The 16396-nt window shown below is 45.7% G+C and overlaps 1 protein-coding gene across 1 annotated transcript in view; it reads left to right on the top strand.

Annotated features, from left to right (window-relative positions):
* Positions 1-11355: 11355 nt before the first annotated feature.
* The window catches only part of LRRC38 (leucine rich repeat containing 38), a 13711-nt gene continuing 8670 nt past the window's right edge, over positions 11356-16396 (top strand). The window contains exon 1 of the mRNA XM_042831305.1: positions 11356-11983. Coding sequence (XP_042687239.1) covers positions 11356-11983 — 628 coding nt within the window. The remainder of the gene's footprint in view (positions 11984-16396) is intronic.

The following is a 16396-nucleotide window of genomic DNA, read 5'->3' as shown; positions in this document are numbered from 1 at the left end:
AACTTTCTCAGCCTCATAGGTTTTTTTTAGGGAATGGTTCTGCATGAGCTTTTTTTCATGCTTCCAAAGCCTTTCCTGGTTTTTACAGTGAAATTATATGGGTAAAGCAAACAGCTGTCATTAGGGATTTACATGTCTTCACATTTTTAAATGGGTTGTGTTTGAGTGCTGCAAATACACCAAGAAATGTTGTGATCTGGACGTGGCTGAGCTGGCACCTGCCTGGGTTGGCAGGGTGGACAGGGGCACAAACAGCACACGGGGCAGTCTGTTTTCCTGGAGATGGTAACTGGCTCTTTGAATAAGTGTGTGGGGGGAATCCTTGCAGAAGAAATGAAATGCACGCTGATGAATACATGAGAAACACTCCCCCCATTAAGGTCCGTGGCAAAATTCCTATTTCCACTGTGTTTTTAGAGAGGTATTCCTTATGAAGGAAAGTAGTTTCTTTTTGTGTACCAATTCCCAAGTGTAAGCAGCATCAAGAAGGAAGTGGAAAGATAAAAAAAGCTTATGGAAGGATAATAGCTTCATTTAAGGTGGGGGTGGGTGATCCTGGTGAATATGGGGAAGGAGAATGTGGAGATGTTCCTGGCCCTCCCCTCATTGGGAGCGATTTTCTAATAGCACTTGTGGTTAAATGGGCAGAACGTCCATCTGCACGGCACTCTGCAGCCAGCAGGGGGAGCAGGATGTTTGCTGGTGGGTTTAGTTGAAGCTGCAGGGCTGGATTTCACCATTCCCCAGCGCCTGCAGGAAGCCGAGCAGATTGCTGTGCTGCAGACAGGTCAGGTCTGGAGCTGCAGTGGCTCTGCTATGTCTTCCAGCAGCAGCATGCTTTCCCACCCTGTTCAGGTGGGTATGAAAGCACGTGCCTCACGGAGGATTGTCGTAGAATCACAGAATGGCCCAGGTTGGAAGGGACCCCAAGGATCATGAATCTCCAACCCCTGCCACATGCAGGGCCACCAACCTCCGCATTTCATACCAGACCAGGGCCCCATCCAACCTGGCCTTGAACACCTCCAGGGATGGACGGGGCATCACAGCCTCTCAGTTCTTTCCTGTTCCAGCACCTCACCACTCTCTGTAAAGAACTTCCCCCTGACATCCAACCTAAATCTCCCCTCCCTCAACTTCAAACCATTTCCCCTTGTCCTGCAGTTATCTCCCCTTTCCAAGACTTGACTCCCCTCCTGTTTGCAGGCTCCCTTTAGGTACTGAAGGCTGCAATGAGGTCACCCCACAGCCTTCTTTTCTCCATGCTGAACAAGCCCAGCTCCCTCAGCCTGTCTTCATAGGGGAGGTGCTGCAGCCCCCTGATCATCTCTGGCTCCTCTGGACCCCCTCTCCAACAGCTCCCTGTCTTTCTTGTACTGGGGGCTCCAGACCTGGATTCCAGATGGGGCCTCACAGAAGCAGAATAGAGGGGGACAATCACCTCCCTGTCCCTGCTGGCCACCCCTCTGCTGATGGAGCCCAGGATATTGTTTACTTTCCAAGCTGCAATGCACACTGCTGGCTCATGTTCAGTTTTTCATCCATCAGGACCCCCAGGTTCCTCTCCATAGGGCTGCTCTCAAGGAGCTCCTTCCAGTCTGTAGGGATGCCTGGGATTCCTCCCACCCAAGTGCCAAACCTTGCACTTTGCCGTGTTGAACCTCATCAGGTTCACCTGGGCCCACCTTTCAAGTCTGTTGAGGTCCCTCTGAATGGCATCCCTTCCTTCCATGTCAACCACTCAGCTTGGTGTCATCAGCAAACTTGCTGAGGGTCACTCGATTCCGTCATCTTGATAAAGGTGTTAAGGAGCACTCTGGTCGATGTAAGACATCTTTCTGCAGCAAAAACCATTGGCTTTCTTGCAGTGACAGCAGCTCCTGGCCACCAAATTCAATAGACAGCAATGTGAGAAGTTTTCAGGGGCAAAGCATGCTTCAAGTGAATGCAAAACTAAGTGCTGAAATCATGAGAGGGTCAGGGAAATAATGAGTGCCTCAGCTGTTTTGCAAAATCTGGATTCTTTCACATTATTCCACTGACACGGTTGAGTATTATACTGTAATGTCCTGAAATGAAATACAGTGCTGCTGAATTTAATAAGGAGTTTATCTCAGCTACAATGAATATTCCATCTAGTAGAAATAGCAGACTGATAGTACTGCTTTAAACACTTCTGCCAAATGTCAACAATATTCATTCATTTTAGTTTTTCTGGAAAAGAATCCATTATGTATAATAGCCAGGGAAGAAAGAACAGCAAAGAATGCAAAAAAAAAAAATAATTGAGTGAATATTCATCATACTAAAACATTGACTGGATTCAGGCTTTGTTATTCTCTGAGCTACACCATAAATCACTTATGTTTGGATAAAGTGAAATGATGACTTGAGAATGAGAGGGGTGGAGTCCCATCCTGCGTGGAGGGTGGACCTAAAGGGGTGCAATTTCACTGGAATTCATGAACAAAGACCTTATATTTGCATTACTCCAGCTATTGCACGAGATGACTTCTTGTGATACTACTTTATCAGCAGTAACTCAAGGGAGAGAAGGGAAAGCAGTTCAAATGCGGGATTTTCCTGTCGTCTCGGTAAGTTTGTTCATGCTTCAAATTAGGAACAGTTCTGTGCTTTGCTCTGTATTTGCAAGACCTGCCTTGCATAAACTAATTCTAGGAGACAGAGGAGAATGGGGCAGTTGCTCTTCTGGAGGCCTGCTCATCACCTGCATGGCCCCAAGTTGCCTACACCTGTCTTCAGGCACCGTTGTACTCTTAAATATCAATATTTCAAAGGCCTTTTTAGATGGAAGTGCTGAAACCTTGTGAGGTGAGTGTCAGATAACTGCAAGGGTCCATTTTGTTGGTTTTAGTCTGATAGGAAGCAGTGGAGAAGCTGAAGCTCTGGGTGCTGTAGTGATTACCCAGTAGGTCAGGAATGTAAACAAGAATTGCACGTTTTTCTTCAGTGCCAACACTAATCTAATCTATAAATGACTTCATTCACTATTAGCAGTGAATGAAGATGTTTTTCTTTCTCAGTGTCAATCTCTTCTTGGCTTCCCTGAATAAGAGGATCACGATTCACGTGTTTATAGGTATAGGCAACTGTGAAAGCAACACAAAGAATATTAACCATTTTGATTTTCTGTAAGCACTAGTGATAACACAGCACCTTTCATAGGAAAGAAATGTGTTTGTTTAGGTTCATTCTGATGAAAAGAAAGGTCACCTTTTGGGACAAAGTGGTTTTAAACGTAGTGCTTCTCCCCCCACTGTAGAAACCTCTCATTGTCAGCAAGCCCAGACGTTTTTCCCTTAGAGTTTCTTGGTGGATGACTTTTAAGGAGGCTGGGACAGCCGATACATCAGTGCCTTGGCACATATTCCATATTTCTGTGTGCACTGCACTCACATGAATGCTTTAATACTGACATGGAGCACTGTTTCTGGTAGCTTTGAATATTGCCATTGACAATGTACCCACTGAGAAGTCACCTTCAAACCATCTTCCTCTTCTCAATACAAATGGAACCTTGGTGAGGGAAGCTAAATTTCTGTTGGCAAGAAAAGCAAATAAAGTTCTTGCAGAGAGCAGCCTGCATCAGAAGAAGCCACATGGATAAACTTGGCCAATTTTCCTTGTATGCTTAGATAAGGCAGTTCACACCATGCCTTTTAGGAGATACTTTTTGGGTAAATCAGCAGATACAACCACCCTACCAAAAACATTGTATTACAAATGTAAGAACTAACAAGTGGAATGCTTTGTTGGACACTTTGGGCTTCTCTGTTTCTAGTCTGCAGCCATTCCATTTCCCCTAAAAATATCTTCTTGCTTACAGCACAGCCTGAGCGAATGGAGAGAATAGAACATTCCACGTGTCACCACGTGTGCAGTCTTTTTACTGTTTCCATCTTCTGTGCCATTAACTTCCTAAAAAATTTACCAGAGCCTGAAGCAAATGCACTTTTTCTTTCAGGTTCCATTCAGCTCTGGGATTTAAGAAACATCACTTATCCTATTTTTGTGAGATCATTTCTTTCTATATTAATAAAGAAATTGACGTTGGACAATCCCTAAAATTGCAGTGGCTGAGAGCTGCAGCCTGGCCGGTGCCAGCACTAACACCCATTGACTTCAGTAATGTTTCCCATGGAGTTCACTTTCTTTTGGTGCTGTTTCTCAGCTTTAATATCTGAAAAGTGTCAGCCTCAGAAATTCTCGAAGCCTGGATGCACGGGTGTGTGAGGGACTTCATCCAAACGTAAATCAAATATACAAAACAGGGGTGCCTGCTGGCACTTAGCCTTGCACAGTCGCGTTGCGTGGGACCAGGGGCTGACACCTGGCTGCTGGAGCTGTGCAACCAACCCACCAAGCAGCTCCATCTCCCAGAGCAAGGAGTCATGGTTAGTGGGCATGATGGGGATGAGTTGGGCTGAAGCATCTTAGTGGTCTTTTCCATCCTTCATGGTTCTGTGAGTCCTTCAGGAGCGTTAGCATGTAAAGCTGCTGCAGTACCAACGTTTAGGCTGAGAAGGTGTTATGCAGCTGCTCAGCTGTGCTGCTTACCAACACAGCACTGCAGAGTGTAACTGAGGAGCACCCCCAATTCCTTGAGATAAGTCATTTCTGAGGCACTGATGAGAGTTAGTCATTGTAATAATTAACATTGGCTATCAGCATGCTTTTGTAAAGCAGATCCAGAGGTGGTGTGATGAGGCTCCAAACGCTTCCCTGCTGGGAACTGCTGCACTCGTTGATCTGATGGTACCTGACATCTCGCCTGGCTTATTAACAAGGCGAGTGAAATGTCAGAAGCCATTAAGTCAAAGTATGCTGCATTCCCTGAGGACACTGTACTGTATGGCCAGAGAAACTTGTAAGAGGATACAAAGATCGCTTCAGAGCAAAGAAATGAATGAGCAGGGTCACTTACCATGAGCTGGACTGTAGGTATTTTAGTTAGACCAGGAGACCATTGAGTCCAACTGTAGAGAGCCTGCTTTGGGGGGGGGTTGGACTCCATGATCTCTTGAAGTCCCTCCTAACCCTACAACTCTGTGATTCTGTGATCAGTACACACAGGGAGTTTTTGTCATCCTGTAAGCATTCTCTGCCAAACAGCAAAGTATACAAGGCTTTTTCAACATTTGCATTATACTTACAGGGTGAAAATAAGTCCTTTGCATCAGAGGGGATTTCTCTCCACTGGCTCAAGGATCTTTGTCACCATTTTCTTTTGTTCTTCTCTTCATACAGCTTTAAAGCAACTGGGGACTTCTTGAGTTTCCCAGGGGGTTGATTTGTGTGACGTTGGGCTGAGAAAGCCAACTGATCTGCCCACTAAGGATGCTCCACAGAGAGCAGTAAGGGCCAAACCTTCCCTTCTTTCCACCAGACTGCCTGCTCTCCATATTTCTTTTTATCCACTCAGATGTGTGTGTGCTCACAAACATATTTGCACACCCTTCTGTTTTCATCGTAGTGCAGGATTCTGCTCTTCCTTTTTGGCTTCAAATCCTATGCTGATCTTTGCGCCCCACTGTGCACCTTAATGCTGCGTGGGTCCAGGGCAGAGATGGGAGTAATAACCTGGAAGATGGGGAGGTGCACCTCAAAGGACAATTTCCAAGCCCTGTTTTGAACATACAGTCTGACCTTTTAAGCACTTTGTTCTATTTTTGGTATTTTTACAGTAAAGAGCAACAAAAGAGTGAAATAATTATTTCCATTATCACTATCGTTCATCTGATGCTTGGAATTCCCACTGACACAAACATCCTTCCTGCATATTCAAATCCGTGGAGCGTATGCAGCAATAGCCAGCATGGTGGATGGGTGAAGGGAAGCAATTGCAAATGACCACCTTGGTGTTTGTTCTCTGCAGTAGAAGAAAATCTGGCCTGCTTTTCCCATTATGTTGAGCTCGTACCACAACACAGCCGAGGAAGGTTGCTAACAACACAACATAGCTAACAGCACAGCCAAGGAAGGCAGCTCCCAAGGTCTTTGTGAAATCTCAAAGCAGACCAAGGGGTCATTTAAAGACCTGCAATTAAGTGAGCTGTGCCCTGTTTGTAAGTGGAACTGTTTTCTCCTGGTGTGTATTTGGTTTGAATTTGTGTAAGATCTTCACGCATGCACAGTCTTCTTCGGTTTGGAAAGGGCACTCAGCCCATTAATGTTACAAATTAATGAATTGGAGCCCTTTTTTGATCCCTGCTGAGTAAAATGAATGGAAGGACTTTTAAACTCAGAAGCTATGTATTGTGTGTGTATCAACATCAGCTGTCAACTGTTCTAATTGCTTGCAAATCTACTTGCTGTTGGTTTGAACAAAGGCGTGTTTCCTGGGTAGTGCAGAGTACAAATAAGAACAGTGCAAACCCTGCTAAAACAATACAAATTTGTTTCCTGCGTATACCAGAACCATTCCTTGCTTTCCTTCCATGGCATTGTTTTCTGCCTCCATTTCCCAGCACAGGCACCACTTGTCCTCTACCCACTGCTCAGCTGCACTGCACAGGGACACGTTCTGCTCTGGATGCTTTGATGGAGGGTCACCAGTTGCTCTCTGTGTTGTGAACACACAATTTGGAGGAAATTAGTTCCCCATCACTTTCCTGTCTTTTTAAGCATGCATGCTGTGTTCATGATGGCAGTCAGGGGTTAGAAGTCGTGTTCTACTCAGCTTTTCACAAGAGCTGAATTAAACTTAGGGCTTTCAGATCTCAGCAGACCCACTTTGAACCTGACCAGACAAGTGTTTGGGAGCATATTGGAGTCCAGCTTTACTTGTGGATTTATAACATATGAGAACGGCCATCCCAGCTCATACCCACCTTGTCCCAAATCGGTCTCAAACCTAATTGGATGTGGATATGCATCAACATATCTGTTTGACAGCTCAGAAGAATTTTCACTTTTAATTATCTTTGATTTGCTTTACAGTGTGGTAGTATTGGGCCGGCATGCAACCGTGGCAAGCAGCTGATTGCAGTGCAGCAGCTGGATACCAGCTCCATCCTGGGGGAGGTGGGAAGGAACCATCAATTACACTGGTCCTTCCCCTGTGAGTGCTTTAGTGATGGTAAATGGTTGGCAGTAGGATGGTGACTACACGTCTCTTACAGCCACATCATCCCCAGAGCGAGTGATGGAGGTCTTCTGATGGGTTTAGGCTGCTCTCGTTTGGCTGCTGAACTGCAGTGTCTCAAGTTTTCAAATTCAATCACTGCTGCTGTCACACTGATTAATATTGATGTGATTTCCCTCCCAGCTGATGGCAGCAACAGCTGCAGCAAGGAGGACTGGGCAGGTATAATGCAAGCTTCAGTTCACAGATTCTATTGTTCATTTGTAAGACATGGGAGTGTACCCTCTTTCTCTGCTGGTTCTTTTTCAGTCCTTTCTTTGTTGTAAGATCAAAGGGAGAACTGTCCAAAGGTGACAGCATTCACAAAAACCTACCACATGGTCATAGCACGGGAAGGTATTTCTCAAGATTAACATCCTGAAGCCAAAGTGATAAATACCTGAGTAAGAATGGGATCTCTTTTCAGAGCTGTTCAACACTTGCTTTCTGCGTTTAATTGATGAACTGGTTGGTAATCATTCAGGTTTGAACAGCAGTTCCCAGGCACGTTGCTAACGTCTGATCATTAGGAAAACCCTTTGCAGTGTTACATGCACCTGGTGCAGCAGCCTGGGATGTGACGCATACCTCAGCTCAGCAAAGCATGAGCCTGGAATAATAACTTCCTCCACAGAAAAATATGCTTAATTAGCTGTTCACAAATACGAATGAGGACGGGCAGTTTTCTGTTTCAGTCTGCTGTAAGTAATGATTTCTTAGCTGAGACATCTGAATCCTTCCTGTGTGTCTGTACTGTGGTTTTGTTCTTTTTTCCATTAGTCAAATTGTTTTAGGAAGTTAGGAGCTCTCATAAGAGGAGGGCTGGAAGTTTCTGTGCAAAAGATGTCATTCTTCCTCCAAATTCCTTCCATTTCTTAGTGTAATCAGCAAGCAGAAAGATGTGCTTTTTGTTTCCTGCTGCTTGCCATGATATAGTACTGGCAGCACTGTACAGATCATAGAATCACAGAATGGCCTGGGTTGAAAAGGACCACAGTGCTCACCCAGTTCCAACCCCCTGCTGTGTGCAGGTCACCAACCAGCAGCCCAGGCTGCCCAGAGCCACATCCAGCCTGGCCTTGAATGCCTGCAGGGATGGGGCATCCACAGCCTCCTTGGGCAACCTGTGCCAGTGCATCACCACCCATTGGGGGAAAAACTTCCTCCTCATATCCAACCTAAATAGATCCATGGCCATGGCTTGTCACTTCCTTGCTTTATTTTAGAGTCTATCTTAGTGATAAATGTTCTAAAATATTAATAATTTTCTGACAAAAGGGCAAAGTGGGGCTGCTCACTGCTGCCCTGGCGAGGAGATTGTTGCCCTGTGTGTTTGAAAAATACGATTTTTTAAACCAACCTTGTTTGTCTTTGTTCTTTTCTTAGGGACTGCACTTTCTAATTAGGAGCCTTGTGCTTTTTCGTCACTATGTGAACTCAGTACTGGAAATATTCTTGGAACACAAGTAGAAAGCTATGAGGGCTTTGCTTGGGAGTAATCAAGACGCATATGTTGTTTTATACTGCTGCCAACTGAAGACAAGCAGAAGTTCCTGATGTGCATTATCTACTGTAAAATGCTCTAAGATTTCCTCCACAAAAATCCAGAGTTGATAAGCAATTACCAATCTGTAATTTAGTGTCTCAGTTACTGCAACCAAAAGATACAACAGATTACACAGGATGAAATCCAGATGCCAGGAGTTGCAGCACGCAGTAGGTTTGCAATTTGGCTCTGTATTCGTGCAAGCGAGAAATAGAAGCTTCATTTTATCCTTGTGTTTCCTTCTCAGGTCCTTTACAGTGAGGGCAGTGAGGCACTGCACAGAGTGCTCAGAGAGGTCATGCAAACACCCAAGGTCAGGGGATGGGGCTGTGAGCACTGATGGAGCTGTGGGTGTCCCTGCTCAGTGCAGGGTTGGACCTGATGGCCTTTAGGGTCCCTTCCAACTCCAGCCATTCTGTGGTTCTTTGATTCTGTGGAAGTTGCTGGTAGCTTCTTGCAGGAGAAAAGTGGTCCATGGGGCACAAGAGGGTGCTGTGCTCTCAGTGTACAGCAGCTGGCCCCTTCTATAGTCATATAGGTTACTGTATCTGACATACAAATGAAAGATTAAAGAGGTAAAGCTTTAATATCTCATTAGATAGAAAGCTTTTCAGAATCTCCTTTGTGCTGTACAAAATTGTCTGAGATGTCTGGCAAGCGAGTGAAGCTTCAGAAAGATTAAAGAGAATTTCTTTTCTGTGAGAGAAATAGATGAGGTACAGAAGTAAGTGGTAGCTGAGAAAAGAATAGACATAAACTGACAAACTGCAATGGGAATTGTTACACAGAGAAAAACAGGTCTGGGAGAAACACAAAGAAATCAGAGGTGGCCAGAGGGAGGTGTCAGACCTCAGCAGGTGCTGGTGGCAGCAGTGCTGCAGCCCCTCAATGCTGGCACCTCGCACTGTCTGCATGGCTGCTCTGCGAGCAGGGCTGGCTGCTGGCAAACCTACAGGGTGCCCAGCCCAAAATAACCATCGTCAGTCTCCTGCAAACATCTCAGACAGGAAAGCTCCACAGACTCTCTGGAGAAATTGCAAACTGCATACAGGCATGCAGTGTAGCTGTGCAGGTAGTGTGGCTCACGGTGCTTCTCCTGTGTCAGCAAGGACACACGGGCAGCAGGAAGGTCCATTCGTACAGAAAAGAGTTTGAGCAAGGGCTGCAAGGCAGGGAGTTCGGTCTTGTTCCCACCTCTGTCGCTAATATGTTCTTGGATCTTTCACAGATTGTGCCTTGCTGTCTGTAGTCTCCCATCTGTGAAACAGGCATAATAACACTGAGACATCTTTGAAGAGAAAATGTCAGGGTCTGATTCCGTGTGCTTCATAAGGAGAAAAATAAAGGTCTGCACAGAGGGGCCCTTACATCCTGCGTATGGATAACTTCACCAAGATCTGTCTTCTGTGTAAAGTTAAGCACACTGTTACTGCAGGACATCAGGTCAGTTGTGCTTACTGACAGGTGAGAGGAATGCTGTATCTCTGACCTAAGGACTTAACTGAGTTAGACAAGGGCAGAAAAGCAGTAAATGACAGCAGAAGTGTTTGCACGACATGGCGTTCACAGGTTACAAGGCATCAGTTCTGCATGAGGATCATCAGTTGCAGTTAGCAGGTGATGCAGATTCATGGAGTGAATCCTGAGCACAAGAGGTATTTTGCATCTTGTTCATCTCAGTATTTTAAATCATCATCACAGGTTTTTGATAGGACTTGGCCCCCATGATTCAGAGAGGCAACAGCAAGTGCTCCCTTGGCTTCTGTCCCTTGCTGTTCCTTCTTTGTGCCCACCCCGACATTCTTTTCTAAGTTCCCTTGTACCAACCATACATCCACGTTGGGCAGCATTCAGCTTATGCTGTGTACCTTTAGCCTGAATGAAAGATGCTCTGAATCGTTATGAAAAGATCTTAAATCAGAATCACCATTTTCTCTTTGACCTAGCTGAAGATCTGAGCCAGTTTGTGCTGCTGTTTGTCCCGAAGGACGTTCCTAATGCCATCGCAGAAAGTAGCTGCCCTGGTCATTGGAACAGGAAACGAACCATCCTCATTTCTGAGACCAGATTCCTTGCTGCCACAGATAGTGCTTGGTTAAAAGATAAATGAGTCATATTTAAGTAATGTTAGTGTCCTTGCTCTAAGGGCTGAGAAGGCATCCAGGTACAGCTTCTGCTCCTTGCCTTTGGTTCCCCCTTGCTGTCCTTCTGCTGCCTCTTTAGAATCAAAGAGAAAAGAGTGCACAGCAGTCAGTTGGGTGCTTGCCACCCCTCACCTGCATTTCTGGGGGTATCACTGTGATGTGATTTCCCATCTGCCGGAATATGCAGCAAATATGCAAACAGGCTCTCAGCTTTTTTTAGCTCACAAAAGCAAGGGAGTCCTTTGAAAGGTCCTCGGTTTTACCCAATCATCGCTCCCTCCCTCGCGTTGTGCAGCATTATCATTCTCTGGCAGTGTAAATCCTCACATATGCCTGCCTCCCTCTTGCCTTCAGCCTCTCCCTCCCTCCCCCTCCCCACCGTGCTGCCATCGGATCTGTGATGATATGTGATCTCCTGGATACAATCACACACACACACAAGTACCAGGCACCGCTGCTCAGCTCAGCAAAATGTCTTTCTCATAGAAGTGCTCATCATCACAGCTTCCGAATCCTTGACGATGTGGCCATGCTTTCCTTTCTGCCTTCTACCTTTTTCTCTCTTTGTCTGCCTGCTCTTCTTACCCACGGGTCATCTTTGCCCTGCTGTCTGTAGCTGTATGGACTACCACACCATAGACTGCCGGGATCAAGGACTCCCCAGTGTTCCCAATCCGTTTCCATTGGATGTACGGAAACTTCTTATAGCCGATAACAACATCCAGGCGATACCAGCTGATTTCTTCATATTTTATGGAGACCTGGTCTATTTGGACTTCAGGAATAACTCCCTCACCTCTTTAGAAGAGGGCACTTTTAGCAGTTCTACCAAACTGGTGTATTTAGATTTAAGCTACAATAATTTAACGCAGCTTGAAGCCGGGATATTCAAATCGGCAGAAAAACTGATAAAACTCAGCTTGGGAAACAATAACCTGGTGGATGTGGACGAGGCTGCTTTTGAGAACCTGGAACAGCTGCAAGTGTTAGAATTGAACGACAACAACTTGCAGAGCCTAAACGTGGCAGCCCTCGAAGCGCTTCCCTCCCTGCGGACGATACGCCTGGAGGGCAACCCGTGGGTCTGTGACTGTGACTTTGCCAATCTTTTCAGCTGGATCCAGGACAATGCCTCTAAGCTCCAGAAAGGTAAAGCTCTGTGTGTGTGTGTCTTGGAGGGCTGTCTGTGTGCCCTGCCTGCGAGTGACCCCAGCTGCCTTTTGGTCAAACTGTAATTGCATGCTTCCAACAAATGAGTCCATTAAAATGGTGTTGGTTTCTTTTTAATGGCGCGTCCTCCTCCCAGCTAAGAAATAAATAGTTTTGATTTATAGGCTGAAGTTGCATAGGCAGTGAAGGAGCCTTTTCAAATCTGTTGTGCCCAGAGCTGATTCTCTTCCAGGCACCGGTTTCTTCCCGGTAAATACATTCCACAATGAGCCCTTTGAACAGCTGAATGTCCTGTGCCAGCTCCTTAGGAAAACTGTGCTTTCTCTCATTTTCCTGATCAGCCATAAAGCTGCTACAGAAGAGTTAAATCCCCGTTTTATGCAACTGTAGCTGTCAGCCCTTTTCCAGAAGTATTTTGTTGTGATGCTCTGAAACCCCGCTCAGTATTTCAATTATGGTGCTTTTATTAAAATAGCACCGCTTCCAATATTAGGAACAAATGAAAACACTCTGGAACATCCTCAATGCAGGATATACAATTCTGGATTTTGAGCTAGTAATTTTCAGAAAAGCATTGGGGAAAAAATAAAGAAGTATTAAGGCTGCCACATGTAGAGCTTTTGCTCCACGTTTCCCATCCGACCCCAAAGCCACGATTGATGCAGCTTTAGCAGATCGCCTCACAGTTCACTCCTCCCAGCAAACACCAGGGCACCCAGTGCTGCTATCGAGCTGCCCTGCTGCTCATAGAAGGGAAAATGTAAGGGCTGCCACGGGGATATGGGGTGCAGGAAAGCCATGGTGTGTGGGCTCTGCCTGAGGGCTGTCTGTGCAGGAGGTGGTGAGAGGTAAAAGGACGTGGGAGGAGAGCTGGGGAGATTGGCTGAGGTCAGGGAACTGTTCTGGCAGCTCCAGATGCACAAGGAGGAGGTCTTCCCTCTCTCAATCATCCATTTGCAATCACTTATTCAGGCTCCTTCTGCGCTCGTGACCTTCAGTGGCAACTTTTATTATACTCAGCTGGATTGCCCTAAATATTCTTAGCTGTTTAAAAATATATAGGTGTCTATTTTAAGGAAGAAGTAGTTTGAAGAAAAAGTTTCTTCTGCCTGTCTGAGTGAAGCTTTCCCGTTTCCCCTCTTTCATATCCCCTTTCCCTTTTCCCTTTTCCTCTTTTCCCCTTTTTCCCCTCTTTCCCCATTTTCCCCTTTTTCCCAACCAAACTCAGTGTTGCTCTCCCACATTCCCCAGTGCCTCAGCTGAAGTTCTTTCTGACCAAAGCATTTGCCTTTCTCACATTGGTCCTCAGCCACTCCTGCCTTCCCTGTGCCTTCCTTCTTTTTATGAACCTGTAGCTCCTTCCCCTTCACCTGCGCTGAGTCTGTTCAGTTTGAAAGAGTCTGTCCCAACCCATCTCTTTCTCTCCTGTCAGTGCTCATCTAAATTTCTTATGTCTGGAAATCTCAGATGATCAGGCTTTACAGTAGTATTCTCATTGTTCCCCATCTGCTTCAGTATTTCATCTCATCCAAAGTAATGGAAGCTGCTTTTCAGCCATACAGCCAAACAATTACCAGCCCTCCCAGATCTTTCAAAGCAAGAGAAGGGAAGGAGCAACCATTCAAATGGTCATTTCTTAGGTCAGTTCCTCCTTTCCCATCCTGGCCTCAGCAATGCTTTGCTTTGCCCTTCCTGTGGGCACGGGGCTGCTGAGCTCTTGGCAGCCCACGTGTATTCAATTCCTGCACACAGAGAAGTAAACCCAGCACTCTGTTGTTTGTAGGTCATGCTTGTCTAAACCCCTTCACATGGCATTTCTGGGGATGTCACACCTTCCCCAGCAGGATTTGGGGAGTGCAGCTCCCAGGCTCACCCTCCTGCTCCCTGCTTGCTCCCATTGCTGCTGGATGGCTGGAGATACTCATCCATGCTGCAAATGCAGAAAAGTAGGGCAGCATCGTTGTCTGGAAACCCTGCCAAAGAAAAAGACTGGAATACATTTCCAGGGCCCAGGGAAAGAACTTACTTACCTTGGCTGTATACTTTTATAATGCTGCAAAAAGCATTTTCATTGCATGGCCTATATGAATGGAAAACGGAAGGGCAAAAAAAGAGGTTGGGTGGTGCTTTTCTTTCAGTGATTTTCTTTAAGAATATGCTGTGATTAACACCGTAGAACAGGTTTGTGACAGACTGACACTGCCAGACGTTAAATGACAAACACTGTGACCTGGTTTTACTGAGAAAGGAAAGAATAGAGAAAGGTGAATGACAGTAACTTACATCGGGGATCCCCAGCCCTTCACGAAAAGCACAAAGAGCTGCAAAGGAGCCAAAGGCTCTATGAACCATCATGTGTGTTTTCTGTTTGGGATGCTTCAGAATTAGAAAGGGATGTGCCAAAGTGAGGTATTGGCACAGCTGCCCAGGGGGTGGTGGGGTCACCATCCATGGAGGTGTGCAGTGTGGAGATGTGGCACTGAGGGCAGTGGGCACAGTGGGGGATGATCTTAGTGATGTTTTCCAACCTGAATGGTTCTATGGTTCTGTGGAAGTGGAAGAGAAACGTGCTTTCTGACCACGCAGTGGATGAAGTGAGAATTCAGGCCTGCAGTTTGCAAGTGTTGCTGTGGCACAGCAGTCCCTGCAGGCTCAACAAGCAGAGGTAGAATGGCCGGGAGAAAAGCACTGCCAGGTTTGTGCTTTGGGAGCTCATTTTGGTTCTTCACTTTGAATGACGCTTGGAATAGTTTAATCTGCTCTGTCTGCATGTCTAAGAGAAATCACTCAAGCTGTAACCAGTCACACAGCCCGGCTGCTGTTCCACCTTTGAATTTCAGCACTGCAGTAAAATATCATGCTGGTCAAACCTGCCTTTGTTTTTCGCAGAAGAAATACCAAGTTGCTTTAAAAATCAGAGTTTTATCAATGGGAACTGAAATCTCACTAATTGATCCTGAAACTCTCTACCTCTGCAATTAAGGCCTCTGGAGAACTGGGCGATGTGAACAAAAGCCATACTTCAGCTCATTAGTCTCACAAAAGCCAGGTCCATTTTCTTTCTGGCACACTCCCAGAAAAAGCATGCAAAGCTCTCACTTTGCTGACCTGTCTGACCAGCTGCCTGGAAAGCCTCATCTCACTCTGCTGCCTTTGCAAATCTGCCTTGTCGCGCACACAGACAGCTGGGATCTGCATCGTTGGAAGGCATTTATTCATCCAACCTGAATTTCTAACTAAAGCAGTAACTGGCGATGAAAAAAACAGATCTTACTTTTACATTTGTGAGGAAGATATTAATAATGGAACTTTCAGCATACTTGAAAACTGAACTGCATTTTGGATGCGGTTGACAACTGGTGAAATAACTGCACTGCACAGGAAGGAGCTGTGAACAGAATGATGTTGAGTGGAGAAGATGTAACCACTGCTGTTCTCTTCCTGAGGAGACCCATGGAGATAAGAATAATGCATAACTTCTTTTGGAGGTGGAAAAGCTTTTGGAAGGTCTCTCTCTCTCGTGCTCTACAGTGATCTGTTGCTGATTTTTGCTTTCCATGAACATGCTTTGGACAGCTGTGCCCATCACCTTGTTCGCTAATGACTGATGTATTTTTAACGTGACTTTTAATTAGCACTTAAATATTCTTTAGCATGTGACTGTAGTGTCTCCTTTCCTTCATCTTGCTCTCATTTCTTTCTTTTTATTTCTTTCTTCCCAGTATCTTTGAAAGACCTCAAGAAGTTGTATAGCATTTCTGGGACTGCAGATCATGATGCAGTAGTGCTTTCTCAACCTTTCATGTCTATTTAAGTTTTATTTACGTTCCTCCCTATGCAATATATGAATGAAAGGTTTTGCTGCCCTCATCATTAAAATAGCATTAGAAAGACCTCAAATGATATAATGAGGTGGTTCAGACTGAGACTTATGATGTGTACACTGATATTTCCAGAGTGACTTAAGGAATTCGCTCAGCGTTGGCCAGAGACAGCACAGGTGGTGATGGGACTTGTGGCAGTGGGACTGGTAGCAATGGGATGGTGGCAATGGGATGGTGGTAATGGGACTGGTGGTAATGGGATGGTAGTAATAGGACTGGTGGCACTTGGATGATGGTAATGGGATGGTGGTAATAGGACTGGTAGCAATGGGATGGTGGCAATGAGATGGTGGCAGTGGGATGGTGGTAATGGGATGGTGGTAATAGGACTGGTAGCAATGGGATGGTGGCAATGAGATGGTGGCAGTGGGATGGTGGTAATGGGATGGTGGTGATGGGACTGGTGGCAATGGGACTGGTGGTAATGGGATGGTGGTAATGGGACTGGTGGCAATGGGATGGTGGCGATGGGACTGGTGGCAGTGGGATGGTGGTAATGGGATGGTGG

This window comes from Centrocercus urophasianus, unplaced genomic scaffold, assembly GCF_019232065.1.
Source record: "Centrocercus urophasianus isolate 14NV4802_14NV808 unplaced genomic scaffold, USGS_Curo_1.0 seq_36, whole genome shotgun sequence".
In the NCBI taxonomy this organism is placed as follows: domain Eukaryota; kingdom Metazoa; phylum Chordata; class Aves; order Galliformes; family Phasianidae; genus Centrocercus; species Centrocercus urophasianus.
The sequence above is the reverse complement of the archived record's forward strand: the minus strand, read 5'-3'. Positions and strand labels throughout refer to the sequence as shown.